The sequence below is a fragment of the Schistocerca gregaria genome, chromosome 3 (genome assembly GCF_023897955.1).
Source record: "Schistocerca gregaria isolate iqSchGreg1 chromosome 3, iqSchGreg1.2, whole genome shotgun sequence".
In the NCBI taxonomy this organism is placed as follows: Eukaryota; Metazoa; Arthropoda; class Insecta; order Orthoptera; family Acrididae; genus Schistocerca; species Schistocerca gregaria.
In genome coordinates this window covers 572192923-572210506 of record NC_064922.1, presented here as the reverse complement: position 1 = coordinate 572210506, position 17584 = coordinate 572192923, and the positions used below count along the sequence as shown (strand labels likewise).

The 17584-nt window shown below is 40.8% G+C and overlaps 1 protein-coding gene across 1 annotated transcript in view; it reads right to left on the bottom strand.

Annotated features, from left to right (window-relative positions):
- LOC126355974 (uncharacterized) overlaps positions 1–17584 on the bottom strand; it is a 626068-nt gene that overhangs the window by 515222 nt on the left and 93262 nt on the right. The window contains exon 4 of the mRNA XM_050006583.1: positions 11393–13717. Within this exon, the coding sequence (XP_049862540.1) occupies positions 11393–13717 (2325 nt within the window). The remainder of the gene's footprint in view (positions 1–11392; positions 13718–17584) is intronic.

Below are 17584 nucleotides of genomic sequence, written 5' to 3'. Positions count from 1 at the left end.
TCCAAGGGGGTGGCACTTTTCAAGGAAAGGTCCTGTTTCTCAAAGTACTGTTATGGCCAGTTCGTGGCCCTAGTGTGTTGCAACTTGTGTCGTGACACATGCAGCCATAGGATTCCTCTGTGTGCATGTGAATAAGAAATTTGCCTTCCTCTCTGCACATCAAAAGGAGCCTCTCACTGATGCTACTCTGGCAGAACGAGAATGTGCGTTGCTTTCCCTTCAATTCACTGATTGTCCGATCGGAAATATTATCGCCATCAAAGATTTGGCGCGAAAGATGCTAACCAGTGGAGAGAGACTCCTCAGTACTAGCATCAACCCAATGAATCGTAACATGTGAATGAATCTCGAGTTTCTGAAGTACTCCCCAGTTTTTCAAGTACACTCTCGTTCGTCGTGCCGGCCGCGGTGGCCGAGCGGTTCTACGCGCTTCAGTCCGGGACGCGCTGCTGCTACGGTCGCAGGTTCGAATCCTGCCTCTGGCATGGGTGTGTGTGATGCCCTTAGGTTAGTTAGCTTTAAGTAGTTCTAAGTCTGGGGACTGATGACCTCAGATGTTAAGTCACATAGCACTAGGAGCCATTTTTTTTTTCGTTCGTCGTATTGGTAGCAATATTCACTCAATCCCTAAAGTGGAGTTGGAGAATGTTGGGATTTCAGGAGAGATAACTTACGTTTTGTATTCTATTCACATCGCAGCTCTTGTCTCGTCCTGAATGGCGACCACTCGCTGTACTTGGAAAATATTATGTGTTGCTCAAGCTGTAGCGCAGTCCATCTTCTGATCAGTTTGCAGTTAACTAAATCTGTTAAGCATCTTATGTGCTCAATTCTTGTACTGGATATTTTTCTCGTTTATCTCCAACTTGCGAGCAGCCCAGATGAGGAAGATTTACGTCTTTTCTTCCTGCAGTCGTGCAATAAAATGCGAGTATCACAAGACTGAACGTCATTTTACTACAGATTGCTCCGTTTTCAATCATTCTCTTGGCTAAAGCAAACGGAAAAGTTTTGTATTTACAATCTTCATTTTCATTTTCAGATTCCCATGTTTAGGCGACCCTTACATAATACACTTAACCAGCTGCATTTTTAGGATGTTACTTCAGTGCGACAAGTATATGTTGTGTGCAGAGACAAATTATTGGATTCAAATGCATGAGCAATGCATAGACGGTGAATACTGTTCTCCAGTTTTATAGCGGTATTAATTTATGCAAAACTTATTGATCCTTGTTTCGACCTCTCCCAGTTCCTTTATTTGCTGATGTCCATGTTAACTGAGGAATGCGATCCGTGAAGAGCAGTTGCGTACACTCCATTTAATTTCTGTGTGACTTGATCATAGCTAATAACATCTTTCGTTTCATTAGTGACAGTCCTGTATAACTTGCTGCACTTAATGACAAGCGTTTAATCTTTCATCCGAAGTTCTTCCCATGAACTAATTGTAGGTCTGTTACCGGGATAAACTTTGAGGTAAACATTTAATTTTCTCTATATAAATATAAATATTAAATCGTCAGTGCAGTTTGCATTCATATAAAACTCACCTGATGGCAATGAAACTTTTGTGAGTTGGGTACACGCCTGAGAAGATTACTTAATTAATACAACCATTTAACAATGGGTAGTGTGCAGGATGTTTCAATATATATGTGCACTTGATGTAGTTTAGAGGCAGTTCGTGTGTTTTCGCCGTATTATAACATCGCTTCTTGAAAAAAGGAATATAAAATCTAGTAACCGATATTCATCGACAATGAAAGCGCTATATGCGCTCTTAGGATTGTAGCAAGCATGATCTTTGTCTCGTAGTATATAAGAAAAGAACTTTAGTTTCTTTGTGCCCTGCTTTTCTTTTGTCTTCTTGGTTCTGACGTCCTAGCTGAAGATCGTATATAGATCACGGTCTGTAATTAATTTAACTATATGTAGTGTAATTGAAAATTTTGCTAAATGCTATATATGTAACCAATGTAGCAATTGTTTCTGTTAGTAGCTAGAAAGTACCTTCCCTGCCCCTTATTTAATTACGTAACAATTAAATGTTGCCCTGGCCATTTTTTGTAAGTGCATTGTTGAAGCGACGCCATTGGTGTTAAAATTATAAATCCTTTCTTAATAGTCATTTCATTCTGAAAGTATTGAAAGAATTTAATCTCAACAAATAGAAAACGGGGTCTTATAATGTTTTCCATTTTATTTTAGGCCAGAAGTACAGTTTTATTAAACACAATTATTTCAATTGTATACGCTCCCATTGCACATAATCGGCTATACTGGAGCATCGAGTCTCACACAGAAAAATAAACAATTAATTGAATATTGTATTTAATTTGCTTACCGTGTAACATTAAAGGAAGATATTTGTTTTTATAACCATCGTGAGCAAAATGGATGTCTTCACGTTGGAATACGTGTGATACTTCTAGCTATAGCGCCCTGAGAAAAATTAGTCGTGCCTTTCAGCGAACATAAAAGAGATTTTTTAACAAAACATTTCATTCGAAATGTAACAGAATATTTTATTTCATTCGCTTTTCAAAAATTTATCTGTATGTAAAGAACATATTTTTAAGATAAGAAAATTAATGTTTGTATATGTAATTTGTTTCATGCGTACAAGCATTATTCATTTAGTTGTAAAGAGAAAACTGAGGTCCTGGAACCTACCACAGATCTGAATAATGAGAATAAAGCAGACAATAAGAACGATGGTAAGGGCTTCTGAAGATATCTCCTGCTTTCGTGTGTCATGTTGTGTGCCAGTATTCATGGTTTGTACTGCGTGGTGGTGTTTGGCAAATAGTAATTCTTGTGGGCAAGGAAATTTATTTGTTATAGAATTTGTGTATAATTAGAAATTTGTGATTGTATTATTATTATTTTTGTGGTGATTACCATGTGAAGATAGTCCTGCTAAAATGATGTCTCGTTCAGAATGTATGAGATTACGTAGCAAGACTAGGAGAGAGATCGATATAGAAGCACATTTACGAGAGGATAGTGATAACGAATTAGAGGAAATCCCCATGGAATCTACCTCACATACAAATATGTAAGACAATATTACCAATCATGAAACAGAAACTGCCCATCAGCTCTCAGAGATACAGCGTAGAGCTGAACGCAGTGTGTTGCCAACTGTTGCGAGTGAAACTGCCGCGCCCACCAATAACCAACCAGTTACGTGCGCCCCACAGGATTATGACGCCGTAACTGCTACTCTGATGAAACTAGATCAATTCCAAAAGGAGCGGGAAGAAAGGGAAAAAGCGAAGGGAAGAATACAGTTAGAGAGAGAGAGACAGCAAGAGGAAAGAGAAAGAGAGAGGGAAAGAATACAGTTAGAAATTTGGAGCGAGCATGAAGTAAGGGAAAAAGAGAGGGAAATCAGAATGTGTGAGCAACATAAGAGTTTTTAAGTCATGAAAGCACACGTAACCAACGTAAAACAAGCACACCATGAATTGCCAAATTTGGTAGCCAGTCTAACGACGTTATACAAAATATGCAAAATAATATGAAGGAAGATATCCAAAACATACCCGAAAGGGCAGAAAACATAGAAATAAGAAATGAAGATAAAATACAGAACTGCTTAGTGGAACATACTAAAACGGTCGAAGAAAAAGTAGAAAAATGGATAGATGACAAAGAGAAACACATAGACGAGAAAATAGACAGAAGTGATAAGCGCTATTTGCGCAGTTCACTCAACTGGTCCAATTAATCAGACACAACAGGAAATGGTAAACAACATGAAAATGGCGGACAGTTATATACCTGCTTCTCATGTTTCACATGATAATCCGCCATTCGCTGCCATTTATAACACACTTTGTGGGGTACAGGCAGAACGTGTAGCCCTAACAGTATATTATTGAATGGTGCGGGGGCTGTGCCTACCGTATCCTCAATAATGGTGGAGGAGAATTTAATCAAACACCGCCAGTTTCAAAACTTCTTCACCAATAAGAAAAACATTCACGCTGCAGTATTCATAAAGAGTTTTCGAAATATACTGCCCAGAGCAGAGACCTAGAAACAAAAGATACAGTTTATTGTCTCGCAAATAGTAGTGGATGCTGCTCTACAGGCAACAGATGCGGCTGATACTAGATACACCAGTGAACAGTTTGAGAAAGTATTTCTAAACAAATAGTGGTCACCCTGTACCCAAGAAAAACTTAGAAAAGAAGTAGGCAGTCCAAAGGCATATAGTCCTAAACAAGGAAGTTCAAGAAAGTATTTCGAGAAATATATTAACAAAACGCGATACTGGGACAAACCGATCTCAAATCGTGATGTAATCAGACTGTTAAAATCAAGACTTTCACCCAATTTTAGCGAAAACCTAATCCATGTACTAGACAATGATTTGGATAACTACTTCTCTGTCTTGGATTCAATAGTTGCAAAGTAGCAATGGAAGTGGTTAAGAGAATAAAGAAAAGAATAATAATAGGCAAAATAGTTGGAATAATTATGGTAATTGTTCTAATGGGCGAAACCACAATGTAAACCTATGAATGGAAATCAGTCATCCGAATGACGACAAAGGTAATAACAACAGACAAACTTGGGAAAACTGTTCACCTCAATACAGACGAAAACGAAGGTATGAGGAACGGTTTGGCCCAGGAGGTGGCAATCCACAGCCAATGCGAGGGGCAGGGCCACAGGGAAAGAATAGGTTTGCAATGCCATTATATCCAAGACAGTATAATCAGAATGAACCCGAAAGATACTCAAAACAATAATAATAATAGGAACGAACGCGGTCCAGCAGGTACTTCAAACAACCGAGCTTGGCAGAACCAGAATCAAAGTGTGAGAATAGTTGATGTGACGAATGACAATCGTCCTACATCAACTGATTCGACAAACTCCAGACGGCAGCAATTAGCTCCGTTGTTGGGCGTGGGACGGGGAGAGATTTTACAAAAAAGTAAGGACAAACAGGATATAGTCAATATGTTGAGATATAACGATGATGTCGGAATGAAGGAGGAACTTTTAACACAGAATAAGAGTTGTAACCAAGTAGATATTGAGTTGAGACAGGCTGTGCTTCAAGCTAAAGTTCTTAGTATGCCAGTCAATATCATAATTGATACAGGAGCTACAGTTAATGTGATGAGTTATGGTTTCTATAAGAAGTTGTGCCAGTTGCATAAAGTGCCATTGTTGCCAGTTCAGAATTACAAAGTGTCGGGTGCCATTGGTGCACAAAAACAGGTAGTTAAGAGCCAGGTACAGGTGGATTTATTTATGGGAAATGGAGCATTTAATTGCACGTTCCTAGTTGTAAACGGATTGAGAGTCGCCTGTATTCTTGGTTGTGAGTTTTTGACAGAAAGGAATGCCTATGAGGACCTCTCTAGAGGTATTTGCAGTTTATAGTTTCCTCCACTGTTTCGCGATTTTCATATTGGCAAATCCACTTGACAGAACAGTCGAGAATATATACAGCTTTTATTTTCGCTGGTCGGAGATACAGCTTTACATTACTTCCATTCGGTTTAAATTCTAGTGCTGGAGTATTTATAGCAGCTCTTGATTCGGTGTTAAGCCCAGAGCTGCTTGATAGTCACCGGATACGTGGATGACATCTTAATTGGCAGCTCCCACATAGGAAGAGCACGTGGAAATAATAAATAAAATATAGAGCAAATTCGAATGGGCTGGAGTCACTGCCAACCTAAGCCATTCAAAATTCGGGAGGGAAAAAATTAAATTCCTGGAAATGTCATTTCACTTTTAAGCGTTGTCCCAGATGAGAGGAGGAGCCATGGGGATCCATGGGGAGCTTTCCCTAGACCCGCTCAAGGGTGCAATACAGGTTGTTCCTGGGATTAGTGTCTTGCTTTCGGCGAGGGGGCTTTCCATCGCCCCATTCTATGGCGCAATAAATGGCGTTCATAAGTTTAGTGTCTTCCTTTCGTCGAGAGAGCATTCCAGCGCCCCACAATAGTTCAATAGAGGGCGTTATTTTGTCTAGTTTAAGGTTTTTCTTTCGACTCGCTGTCGGGCGTGGTCGGCACTTGGATGAGTGACCATCCAGGCCGCCATACGGTGGTGCCATTTTTCGTGGTGCACTCAGTCTAGTGATGCCAATTGAGGAGCTACTCGAGCGAATAATAACGGCTTTGGTCAAGAATACCATCATAACGACTGGGATAGCGGTGTTCTGATCCCACGGCCCTCCTATCCGCATCGTCCACTGAGGATGACCCGGCGGTCGGATGGTCCCGGTAGGCCACTCGTGGCCTGACGACGGAGTGCTTAGTAAACAAGCAGTCACTGAATTGCGTTGTGTTAAAGAATATAGTTTCGCAGTGGAATTCAGCCTGCGATAGCAATTCAACAGAATCAAACAAGCGTTAATCAATGTAGGTACTCTGCACCACCCCGACATGGAGAAAACATTTTTACATGACTAGGAGTTTGTCTGTTCAAGTGGATGAAACATACGGCAAACAACAGATTAAAGTGAATAGTTTTGCGAGTCGTGTTCTAACAGAATGTGAACGATCATACTCAGTAACAGAACCTGAAGCCTTAGCTGTGGATTGGGCATTAAGGCTTTCAAATTGTGTATATTAACGGGAAGGATAATATTTCTGTAGCCCTGTCTAGGTTGCTATAGGCTATGTCAGAAAATGCAGAACTTATTAAACAGGTATCAGAGCACAAAGTACTGTTAGTTAAACATCACACATACAGATGACATTTTCTTGACATGTGCTAACGTGTGTCTGAATTGCAAGTTGCTGACTGTAAGTGGAAATACATTGTGCAACTGGTCACTGAGAATCCGAATTCGGAATTAGCCAGGCAATTCAAAATGGAATTTTATGCCATAAACCAAAGAAAGAAAATGAACGTTGGTGTGTGTGTGTATTCTGGAAAGTTGTTTACACGACTTTATCTTGTATACCTATAAAACTTGGGGGCACTTTGGCATAAACAAAACTATTGCTGAAATCGATTGGTTTTGCTACTACCCAAATTTAGGCAGCTGTGTCCACCGAATTTTGAGAACATGTCTCATTTGTCAAAAGACAAAAGCAAACAAACGTTCAGCGAAAAACTAATTACATACATCTACACTCACACGCCCATTGCAACTAGTTTTTTGGATTTCGCTGGACCTCTCCCCATGGCTCGAGGAGGATGCAAATATATATTGGCAGTTTACGATGTGTTTTCTAAGTACCTAAAGATGTATCCGCTTAAATGGTACACAACCACAGCCATTGTTAACAGAATAGAAAAACGGTATATACCTATAATAGGTGAACCGGAAGCCGTCATTTCAGATCATGCTTAATATATTACTGGTTACAAGTGGAAAAATTTTCTGAAAAACCATAGTATAAAACAGATACTGATAGCTAGGTTTCTTTCAGAAGCCAGTCCGGTGGAATGCATATTGAAAGAGTTCAATAGGTTTATGCAGACATATGCACCGAATTAGCATACAAAATGGATTGAATATGTAAACATCTCTGAAAATACATTTAACCATTTACTGCATTCTGGCCGGCCAGAGTGGCCGTGCGGTTCTAGGCGCTACAGTCAGGAGCCGAGGGACCGCTACGGTCGCAGGTTCGAATCCTGCCTCAGGCATGGATGTGTGTAATGTCCTTAGGTTAGTTAGGTTTAATTAGTTCTAAGTTCTAGGCTACGGATGACCCCAGAAGTTAAGTCGCACAGCGCTCAGAGCCATTTTTGAACCGCATTCCGGCATCCAACACACGCCAGTAAAATCGATGTTGTCTGAAGATGAAAATGACGAGTGTCATTCATTACCAGTGTTAGACTGTTGGCAGCTGAATAGAGAAGAGAAAATCAAAAAAGGTTTGACCACTCTTAAAAGATGTGCAGAAACGAGAAAACAGAAGTATGAAAAAGGGAAGTACAAGGGATTGAAGTAGGAGAGTAAGTACTGCTAAAGAACCACCTGATGGCCTCTCTGGTAAATAAAAGAAATAACAAGTTGCAATTGTTGTATAGTCATCGAGAAGGTGCGTTATGGATGTAGTTATTTTCTGATTAATTCTGAGAACAAGAAACCTGTGGGTTTATACCCATATAAGGACTTGAAGAATTTTTATGAACAGTGTGTATATACATACAAAATTATGCTGTCGTGGAATGCCATTTATAAGACTGTATGTAACTATGCAAGTGGCATTTAAGGGGGCTCTTATAGCATCACTTCTTGAAAAAAGAAATGTAAAATCTAGCAATCGATGTTCAGCGACAGTGAAAGCACAATTTGCGCTCTTATGATTTTAATAAGCATTATCTTCGTCTCGTAGTACATAAGAAAAGAACTTCTGTTTCTTTGTGCAATGCTTCTTTTTCGTATTCATGGTTCTGACGTCCTCTCCGAAGGTCGCACATAGATCACGGTCTGCAATTAATTTAACAATATGAAGTGTAATTATTTATATATATATATATATATATATATATATATATATATATATATATATATATATATGTGTGTGTGTGTGTGTGTGTGTGTGTGTGTGTGTGGGTGTGTGTGTGTGTCAGTATCCAATGTAGCATGTGTTTTTGTTAGTAGCTACAAAGTACGTTCCCTGCCCCTTATTTAGTTACGTAACAATTAAGTGTTGCCCCTGCCATTTTGTGTAAGTGCATTGTTGAAGCCAGCCTCGGTGGCCGTGCGGTTCTAGGCGCTGCAGTCCGGAACCGCGGGACTGCTACGGTCACAGGTTCCAATCCTGCCTCGGGCATGGGTGTGTGTGATGTCCTTAGCTTAGTTAGGTTTAAGTAGTTCTATGTTCTAGGGGACTGATGACCTAACATGTTAAGTCCCATAGTGCTCAGAGCCATTTTTTGCATTGTTGGAGCGACGCCATTGGTGTTAAAATAATAAATCCTTTCTTAATAGTCATTTCATTCTGAAAGTATTGAAAGAATTTAATGTCAACAAATAGAAAATGGGGTCTTATAATATTTTCCATTTCATTTTAGGCCAGAGGTATATTTTTATTAAAAACCATTATTTCAATTGTATACGCTGCTATTGCACATAGGCGGCTACAGTGGAGCATCGAAACTCACAGAGAGAAACAAATAATTATTTGAGTATTGTATTTAATTTGCTTATCGTCTAACATTAAAGAAAGATACTTGTTTTTATATCCATCATGAGTAAGACGGATGTCTTCACATTGGAATACGTATGATATTTCTAGCGATAGCGCCCTGCGAAAATTTAGCCGTGGCTTTTGACGATCATAAAAGAGATTTTTTAACAAAACATTTCATTCCAAATTTAACACACTATTTTATTTCATTCACTTTTCAAAAGTTATGCAATAGTATGAGCGTACATACATGACATAACTGAACTCAACAAAACACAAACAATGACATTTCATTTCGTGAGTGACATAAAAGTGGTGGTGATCGTGAAATTCGAATTGCCAGTCGACGCTAGAAACAGATATCATACACATTTAGTTTTATTTTCCCGACTGAATTTCCAATAGTCATAAAGTATTACTTTCGATGTCAAATCAGTTATGCCACCCAACCAACAAGCAATTAGTTTATCTACACCTCAAGCGGTAAAGGAAACGGCATCCCGAGCTTTGAAAACAAAGGAGCATCGTCTTGCTGAGATGTGTAGTCGAAAAGACAGCACATGGTACGTTATATGGCAGTTATTTTTACTTATGGGCCAAACGACATTAAGACTGCTGGTCACTAATATTATACCATCAAGATAGTCTGCAAGAGTTGTAGAACTGCAATGAATTGTTCTCCATGCATCGATATGCTAATGGTTATCATTTCTGTACAACCAAGCAAAATAGTTAGCAGATCGTAGACAATTACAACAACCATCTGCTGCTCTGTGTACATGTTTTATTAGCACTCGAAACCAGCTATGTCAATGGCATCATTTTCAGCATTCAAAAGTGAGTAATAAACGAAGTAACAACATTTCAGTCCATCGACAGTTTAATGAATTTAGACTATATTGTCAATTATTCAACAGTGAATTCATGATTTCCATTGATTTGCTAGGTATGCCACCACACGGTTTAGCATTTAAAATGGGCGCGCCTATCATTCTTCTCCGAAACATAAATCCATCACATGTTTGCCGAAGTACCAGGCTTTCAGTGGGAAAGAAGATGAACAATATCATCGAAGCAACAGCGTTACACGAGACAACATTCTGCTGTCACATATCCCAGTGATTCCAACAAATATGGTATTCTGCTTCAAACATTTGCAGTTTTCGACGAGACCACCAACAAAGCACATGGTCAATCGCTGTAATTGTTTGGACTGAATTTGGAAAGTCCATGCTTAACACATTGGTAGGCTAAATGTGACCTGCAAGGGCATCAGAAAAGCATCTGATTTGTTCGTGTACCTAACTTATGGAAAAAAGCAACAAGCGTCATGTATTCGAAACAACTTCAATAAACAGAATTTAAAGACACAGTTTCCCTCTTTGAGTTATGGTGCAATGCGTGCTAGGTACTCGTTAGCAGACAATAAAAGTGCTACATATAACTGCAAATAATACGAAGACAAACCAATTTATAGGATTTGATAATGAGCTCTGATAACGAAACCGTTCTTCAATTAAGTAAAAATAACCTATTTTCACAACTTCGACTGTTTTCTGTATCATACTGGTTTGCACAAGCCGCTGTCCTATTATTAACCTAATTCGTTTGAAATACAAGAAAATTTCAGAGTCCTTGTTGTAGTCCGGCAACCAGTTTTAGTTCAAATGGTTCAAATGGCTCTTAGCTCTATGGGACTTAACATCAGTCCCCTAGAACTTAGAACTACTTAAACCTAACTAACCTAAGGACATCACACACATCCATGCCCGAGGCAGGATTCGAACCTGCGACCGTAGCAGTCCCGCGGTTCCAGACTGCAGCGCCTAGAACCGCACGGCCACCGCGGCCGGCAACCAGTTTTAGTAAATAAGGTAGAATATTGATGAGGAGAGGACATTTCATGCCAGAATCATCTTTATTCTTTGCTCATAACCTTTAACGCATAGACCCCAGTGTCGCAGAGTTAGCAGATTTTCATATACAGGAGAGGACAACTGAAAGATTAAAATAATCAATCGGTCCATAAATGTAATTCGTTATCTAAAATTCTTTAACTTTGTCTCGGGAGGCCAAGATAGGAACTCGAGTGTCACTGATGCTGGATGCTTCGGATACAAATAATAGCGGACTAAATAATAGCTCCTGGCAAATGGAAGTATAAGTTAAGTTTTTAGCGATTTCGATACTGATGTGAAGCTACTAAGAAATAGAAAAAGAAGGCAGTTTTAACCTACAATTGAGCAAAGTAGTCGTAATACCTTGAATTGTGCTTCAGGTGTTGCCGACGTAGCCCCATCGAGTATTGCGTCCAGGAGTGCAGGGTAGCCTGAGGTACGGAAAATGTGCTCCAGCTGGGATGTGTCGCGAGTGTTGAACTTCACTTCACTCTGGACGAGATCTTCAGATGTAACCCCAGCTTGCATCAGTATTCCAACGATGCCCCAGCGCTGCGCAGCTTGCGCGTACTCCAGTGGCGTCCAGCGTAGTACACGATCTTTCACCATCAGCAGACCGACGCCTGTACCAGCAATTAATCGCGCAATTTTCCATCTGTCATGTATAACAGCCAAGTGCAAGGCATTTCGGCCCGTGACGTCTGCTTCTGTCTGTAATGTATCAGCAGAAGATAACAGTTCTGTTACGGTTTCCTTGTTGTTGTTGATGACAGCTTCGTGGAGCATCTTTCCCCGGCACGCCATTCGACTAAAACACTCTACAAAGAACTCCAACTTGTAATCCAGAAATGAAACTCGGAATACGGTTCCACAACTGTCAATGTTGTTGACACACCATTTGGCCAGGAAGAACTCGGCGAACGTCCTGTGAAGAAAGACAGGTTTCCCGTTTACAAAATCAAATACAATTCCAGGTTTAAGAAAATAGTTCAGCTTGACTCTGAATGTTGGCACACTGGGATCACCTGATAGATCATTCAGAAGTGATATCAGTGCCAACTGCATTAACTCGTTCATGTAGACGCCACGGTTGTATTCCATTTCAGCGGTTGCACCCGGGACCGAGAGGTTAGCTGAATATTTCTCCTCAAACAGTCGTTGGTACTTCATCTCGAAAAACTCCTCAAAGAGTGTCACTGGGTCGTGTCCTTGTTTACCTCTCGACATGATATCTGCAAATACTTTGGCGAATAACGGTATTCTCAAGATGCTCCTGAGTTGTTCATTCAGTTCCGCTGCAGAGAGGAAGTCCTTCACAAATCCCATTTTTTTGTAGTTCAAGAAGAATGTCTGGAGCTCCTGATCAGAATACTCCTCCAATGTGTACGCCACGACTCCTAGCACATCCTCCAGTTCTTTCGCCATTGTCGGCCGGGTGGTCACACAAAGAAGTCTGCACCGAGAAATTAGCGACTGGACGATAGCGAAGCATTTCTCCGTGTAATCGGGTGAGATTTCGTCAAATCCATCAACAAGAATGACGACGTTCGATGTATGCTTGAGGCATTGTTCTAGGATTGCCAGCTCTATATGGCTTTGTAGTTGAATTATTTCAGGTGATGTGAAGGGGGCTTCAGAGAGAGCATCCTTCACCAATTCTGTAACGGTTTCTGTACTGTTCTGCGACTGCTTCAGGAGGCTAGCGTACCTCAGAAGGTTGAACCTGAGAACCCATGTTTTAGGATCTTTTTCTTTAATCTCTATCGCGATGCTACTTAGTAGTGACGACTTTCCCACTCCAGGTTTACCTTCAATAATAACCACCTTGTCTGCTATATCCATAAAGTTCAGTAGTATTTTTCTGTGGGTTTCCTCGCCTACTTCCAACTTCTCTTCGTTTACGAGGTAATTCCTGATGACCGAAATTCCCTTACTGCTGTGTAGTAACTCCCAGCCAACCGATGTATGAACTAACTCATATACATTGCAGCCAAAGAACTTGTCTGAAACAGCACGTGAATTGCCACCGATAAGTATCAGAGGCCACGCGGTGTATGGTGCAACCTCTGCAGCATCCTGGAAGCGAATAGGGTGACAGTGAGCAAGGATACGACAAATTTGGTCTGCCGACGAGTCGTTCGTTAGGCAGATGTCAGACTGACCCAGGGACCGAAGAAATGACTCCCCATCGAGGAGTCTGTTAGAGACTAGCGACCTGCGGACGTACCAGTCATCGACAGGCGGGATTGGGAGGCCGAGGCGTAGTGGCTCATGGCGGACAGCGCTTGCCACTAGCCACAGCAGCCGCTGGCCATGTCCCTCCAGTACCTCGCTGAGCGAGTCAGTGTCAGGCAGCAGGTCACCCAGCGTGGCACAGTACTCGTTGCCCTGAAGCCGCACCGCGATCTGCGGCAGCTTCTGTAGCGTGCTCGGCGCCAGATCGGCAGCCACGCAACTGTCGACAATGGCGCCCTGCAGCCGACGCTCAGTCACCAGCACCACCACGAGGGAGCAGTCCTCTGCGAGCTCCAACAGCTGGTCCAGCAGCGGGCGCGCGTCCTGTCCAGGCTCCTCCACGACCACAATCCAGTTGCAGGCCCAGCGACACAACTGGACAACCGTCACCTGGTGGCTCTTCAGTGTCGCCACGCTTCCGATGACGTGCGGATAGCGCAAAGCTGACAGCGCCTGTTCCGACAGTGGAAACAGCGTGAATTGTTATTCAGAATGAATTACTTATGGAAGAAATGGAAGAGGACAATGACATTGACCAGTTTTGGTGAAATAAAAAAAAATTGGGAAACTGTGAGAGCTTCTTTGTGTAATAACAAACAGTAGCAAGGTCGCCACAGCCGGAGAGAGGACTTCACGAACCCATCTTATTGTACCGCACTGCCAGCCAATTTTCCTGTCGTAGATGCACTTTTTATTTACACACCACTGAGAGTTCGACCTGAAATGGGATGACACATTCTGTCAGGTAGTGTTACCTACAGGTTCTCAGTAGGTGCACTGTACCAGCTTGAGTTACTGTCATATTTCCTAGGTTGTCCCATGGCATCACTTACTTGAGAAAAAAGAGTTTTTTTCCCCTTCACGTCCAAGCCTGCCCCATGGAAAAAAGAATTTTTCTACTGCCGCTCTCATCGCATGTTTCTGGACATGTCCCAAAGCTACCCGTTCCCCTGCACCAGTTCTTGGACAAACGGCATTGTTTCAGGGGAGACAAGGACGCCTTTTCCTATTCCGTTCCAAGTCTACCTGCTATTCAAAGGACAGACCGCAGGTCTGTTAGGAGTCTGAACCTGTTGGCTAGATAAAGATGTTTTTCACCCAGCAAGTAGGGTGATGATCTAGTTCCATAACATGAAGAACCACTTGACATGTTTCCCCCAAGCTGTTAATTACTCACACCTGAGTAATTTGTAGCAGTAAGATCACTTGAAGATTTCAAGATGGCCTCTAAATTTTTCCCTATGTCACACATATTGCTTGTTTTAGCTAAAGTCTAATTCCCCAATGTGCTGGGGAAAGATAGGGATGTTTTGTCTTTATTTTTAAGAAAATTCCACCTCTGCAACCGCTCTGCAGCCGCCATCTATGCTAACCGTATCTGACTTTACATGTAAGTGTTCACATTTCAGCACGCTTTTAACGAACTACAAATATGTCTCTTCAAGGCGTGTAACGCAGATGTGTCTCTTTACTGTGAAACTGAACATTTTACGCATATGTATATGTGCCTACTGCAAAAAAAGTGTAAATGCACCAATTCTTGTAGAAGGTCATGTGTGCAATGCAGATGTAACTGCACATTGTTAAAAATTACGTTTACAGTAGGGTGTAATGAAAGAAAACGGATGACTAGAGCTTTAAAAACTAAATTTATTGGTTAATTTTCTTTTTCTAGAGAGACTGTTTTCATACGGACTTTACACTATTTTTTCATCAGACTGGAAAAAGTAACTAAAACCTATATATACAATATTTACAAAAATAATTTAATATGTTACATAAATATGTAATAAAACATATCACATAGATTATTTTTCTTCTACAGATGATATATTTATCTTGCAGTTCATTCTTCCAAGAGCTGAGAAACGTTGTAGCACTTTCTATAATGTTGTCGTTGGAGAGTTGATGAATTTACACATTAATGCACTTGAACTACAGTTGACACCTACTATTCTTACTATCTCCCTGTAAGACATAGCACTCAACTAAATGCGATTTCTTTTGGTATTGGTTGTTTAACTTATTCATTAATCCACTTCAACTACGCTTCACACCTAATATTATCACTATCTCCTCGTAGGACATAATACTCATCTAAATGCGATTTCGTTTGGTATTGCCAGCAGCAGCGAAACTTAACCTACTACACAGACAATATACGCCATGCTCACTTGTGTTGGGCAAAACAACGTAACTTACACATATAGTGTGAAAAATAGCTGACACTACACACTCAAACACTTGCCATACGAAACAATGAAACACACTCAGCCGCGCCGAGTGGCCGTGCGGTTTGAGGTGCCATGTGCCCGATTGGGCGGCGTCTTCCACCGGAGGTTAGAGTCCTCCCTTGGAAATGGGTGTGTGTGTTGTTCTTAGTATAAATTAGTTTAAGCAGTGTGTAAGTCTAACCTTAGCAGTTTGGTTCCTTATGAATTCACACACATTTGAACATTGGAACACACTCACATAGCATGCAACTCAATCACATACATAGTATACAATCTCACACACATCAACTCACAGACATATGCACCTAAATACAAACACTATGAGAAGCAGGTCGTACTATTCCACATACACAAGTGTATTTTCACCATACATTCTATCGCTAAAGTGAATAATGTGTACATGGTAGGATTCCCATCCCATCAGCACAAGTGACCTGCTTATCGAGATGTCATAACAGGCCAAATCTTTGTTGTGACACATTGGGCACCTCATGTCTTTGAAATTAAATACTGAATTGTTCCTCCATATGTGGAATGGGAATCGAGCACTGCCGAACCTACTGTACTGATATTTTAGGTAGTCATCAACCATGAAAGCCTGAGAGCTATTGATGCCGCACTCTCCTACCGGTCTAAGAGAGGCATCTGTGCACGTATTGTGGGGCGGCGAAGAAGTTGTCGAATGAGTTGTTTGAATATTCATTTCACGTAACAGACTATTGCCGATGCAACATATGTGGGACGGCGAAGAAGTCGTTGTTTAATGTTGAATGAAAGTTGAACATTGCCACCTTAAATCACGCGAGCCTGGCAACTAATTTGGTGGCCAGTCAGAAAGCGAAGGGAAACTTACTGACCTTAGTTCCCAGTCTGCACGGCCACATTCCTGTACAGCCCAGCTAAACGAAAAATATCCATAGTTCTGCACGGGATTAGGGCTGCTTCAATAAAATTTAAAGTTCCAAACAAGATTTTATTATCTTAAAGGCTCACACAAATTACTCGAAACTTCTGAAAATGCTAAAGACATTAAATATTGTTAATTCAGCCAATCGTTTCATAGTTCAGAGGCGACTTCTACAGCAAGTTCCTCCCGAATAGTTCATTACTCTAACTAACGGTGCTCTATTAATAGTTCGCAATAATGTTAAAAAAAAAAGATTAATGCTCGCCTTAAAAGTGGAGTTAGTCACCACTTGCCACGCGGAATTATACTTCACACGGACGGCACAATAACAGTTTGTTACCGAAGTCTAAACGATCCAGGACGGTGTACAGTCCTCGTGATTTTCAATGTCCGTTTACATTGCTAAGTACGCGCATGTCACAGCCCGCTATGACGTCACCCGAGGCGAGGCGCGATCGGACGTTAAGCTCGCGTGGACTAGGCGTTGGTCTAATGTGGAGTGAGCTTACTACTGCCTCTGCCGCTCTTTTTATATAGCTCCGGCGCGTACCGCCAAGAGAGCATCTGTTCTTTCCGTTCCTATGCAGATGCCTGCAGCCTCCAAATGATCGCTATCTCAGGCACATAATCTTAAATATCACATTTAATAATAGCTTTACAAACTTCTCAATTTTTGTATACATACATCTGAGCAGTATAGAAGCACGTAGAAAATCTCAGCCCGCTAAAATTAAAACTTTACTCTCTAGAATTTTTACAATGGAACTAACGGTAGATTGTTACCTCTGAACCATAGCTTTATCAAGACTTGTATCAGCTGTTAATTATGCTACAAGACTAAAACTTGGAGTAGCTTTGTTAATTGTCCTATCTGATCATTGGTCTTAAAGAATTTGTTTTATCATTAAAATTTAAAGTACTTAATCTATAATGCTGATGTACATTTTACTCACAAAAGTAGTTTTTACTAAATTACTAAAAAACTAGAAGAGGTAACTGATTGTGGTATTTCCATTATTATTATTAGGGTGAACTGAAGCATCCTACCAATTTTCAATATTGTAGCTCTATTATTTCACGCCTCTGATTTTTCCGAAAAACGCGGATTCTGGAGTCAATTTTAGTTTTATGGTTTTGGAAACCAGCACCACTCATTAATGACTTCTTACTGCACCTTCT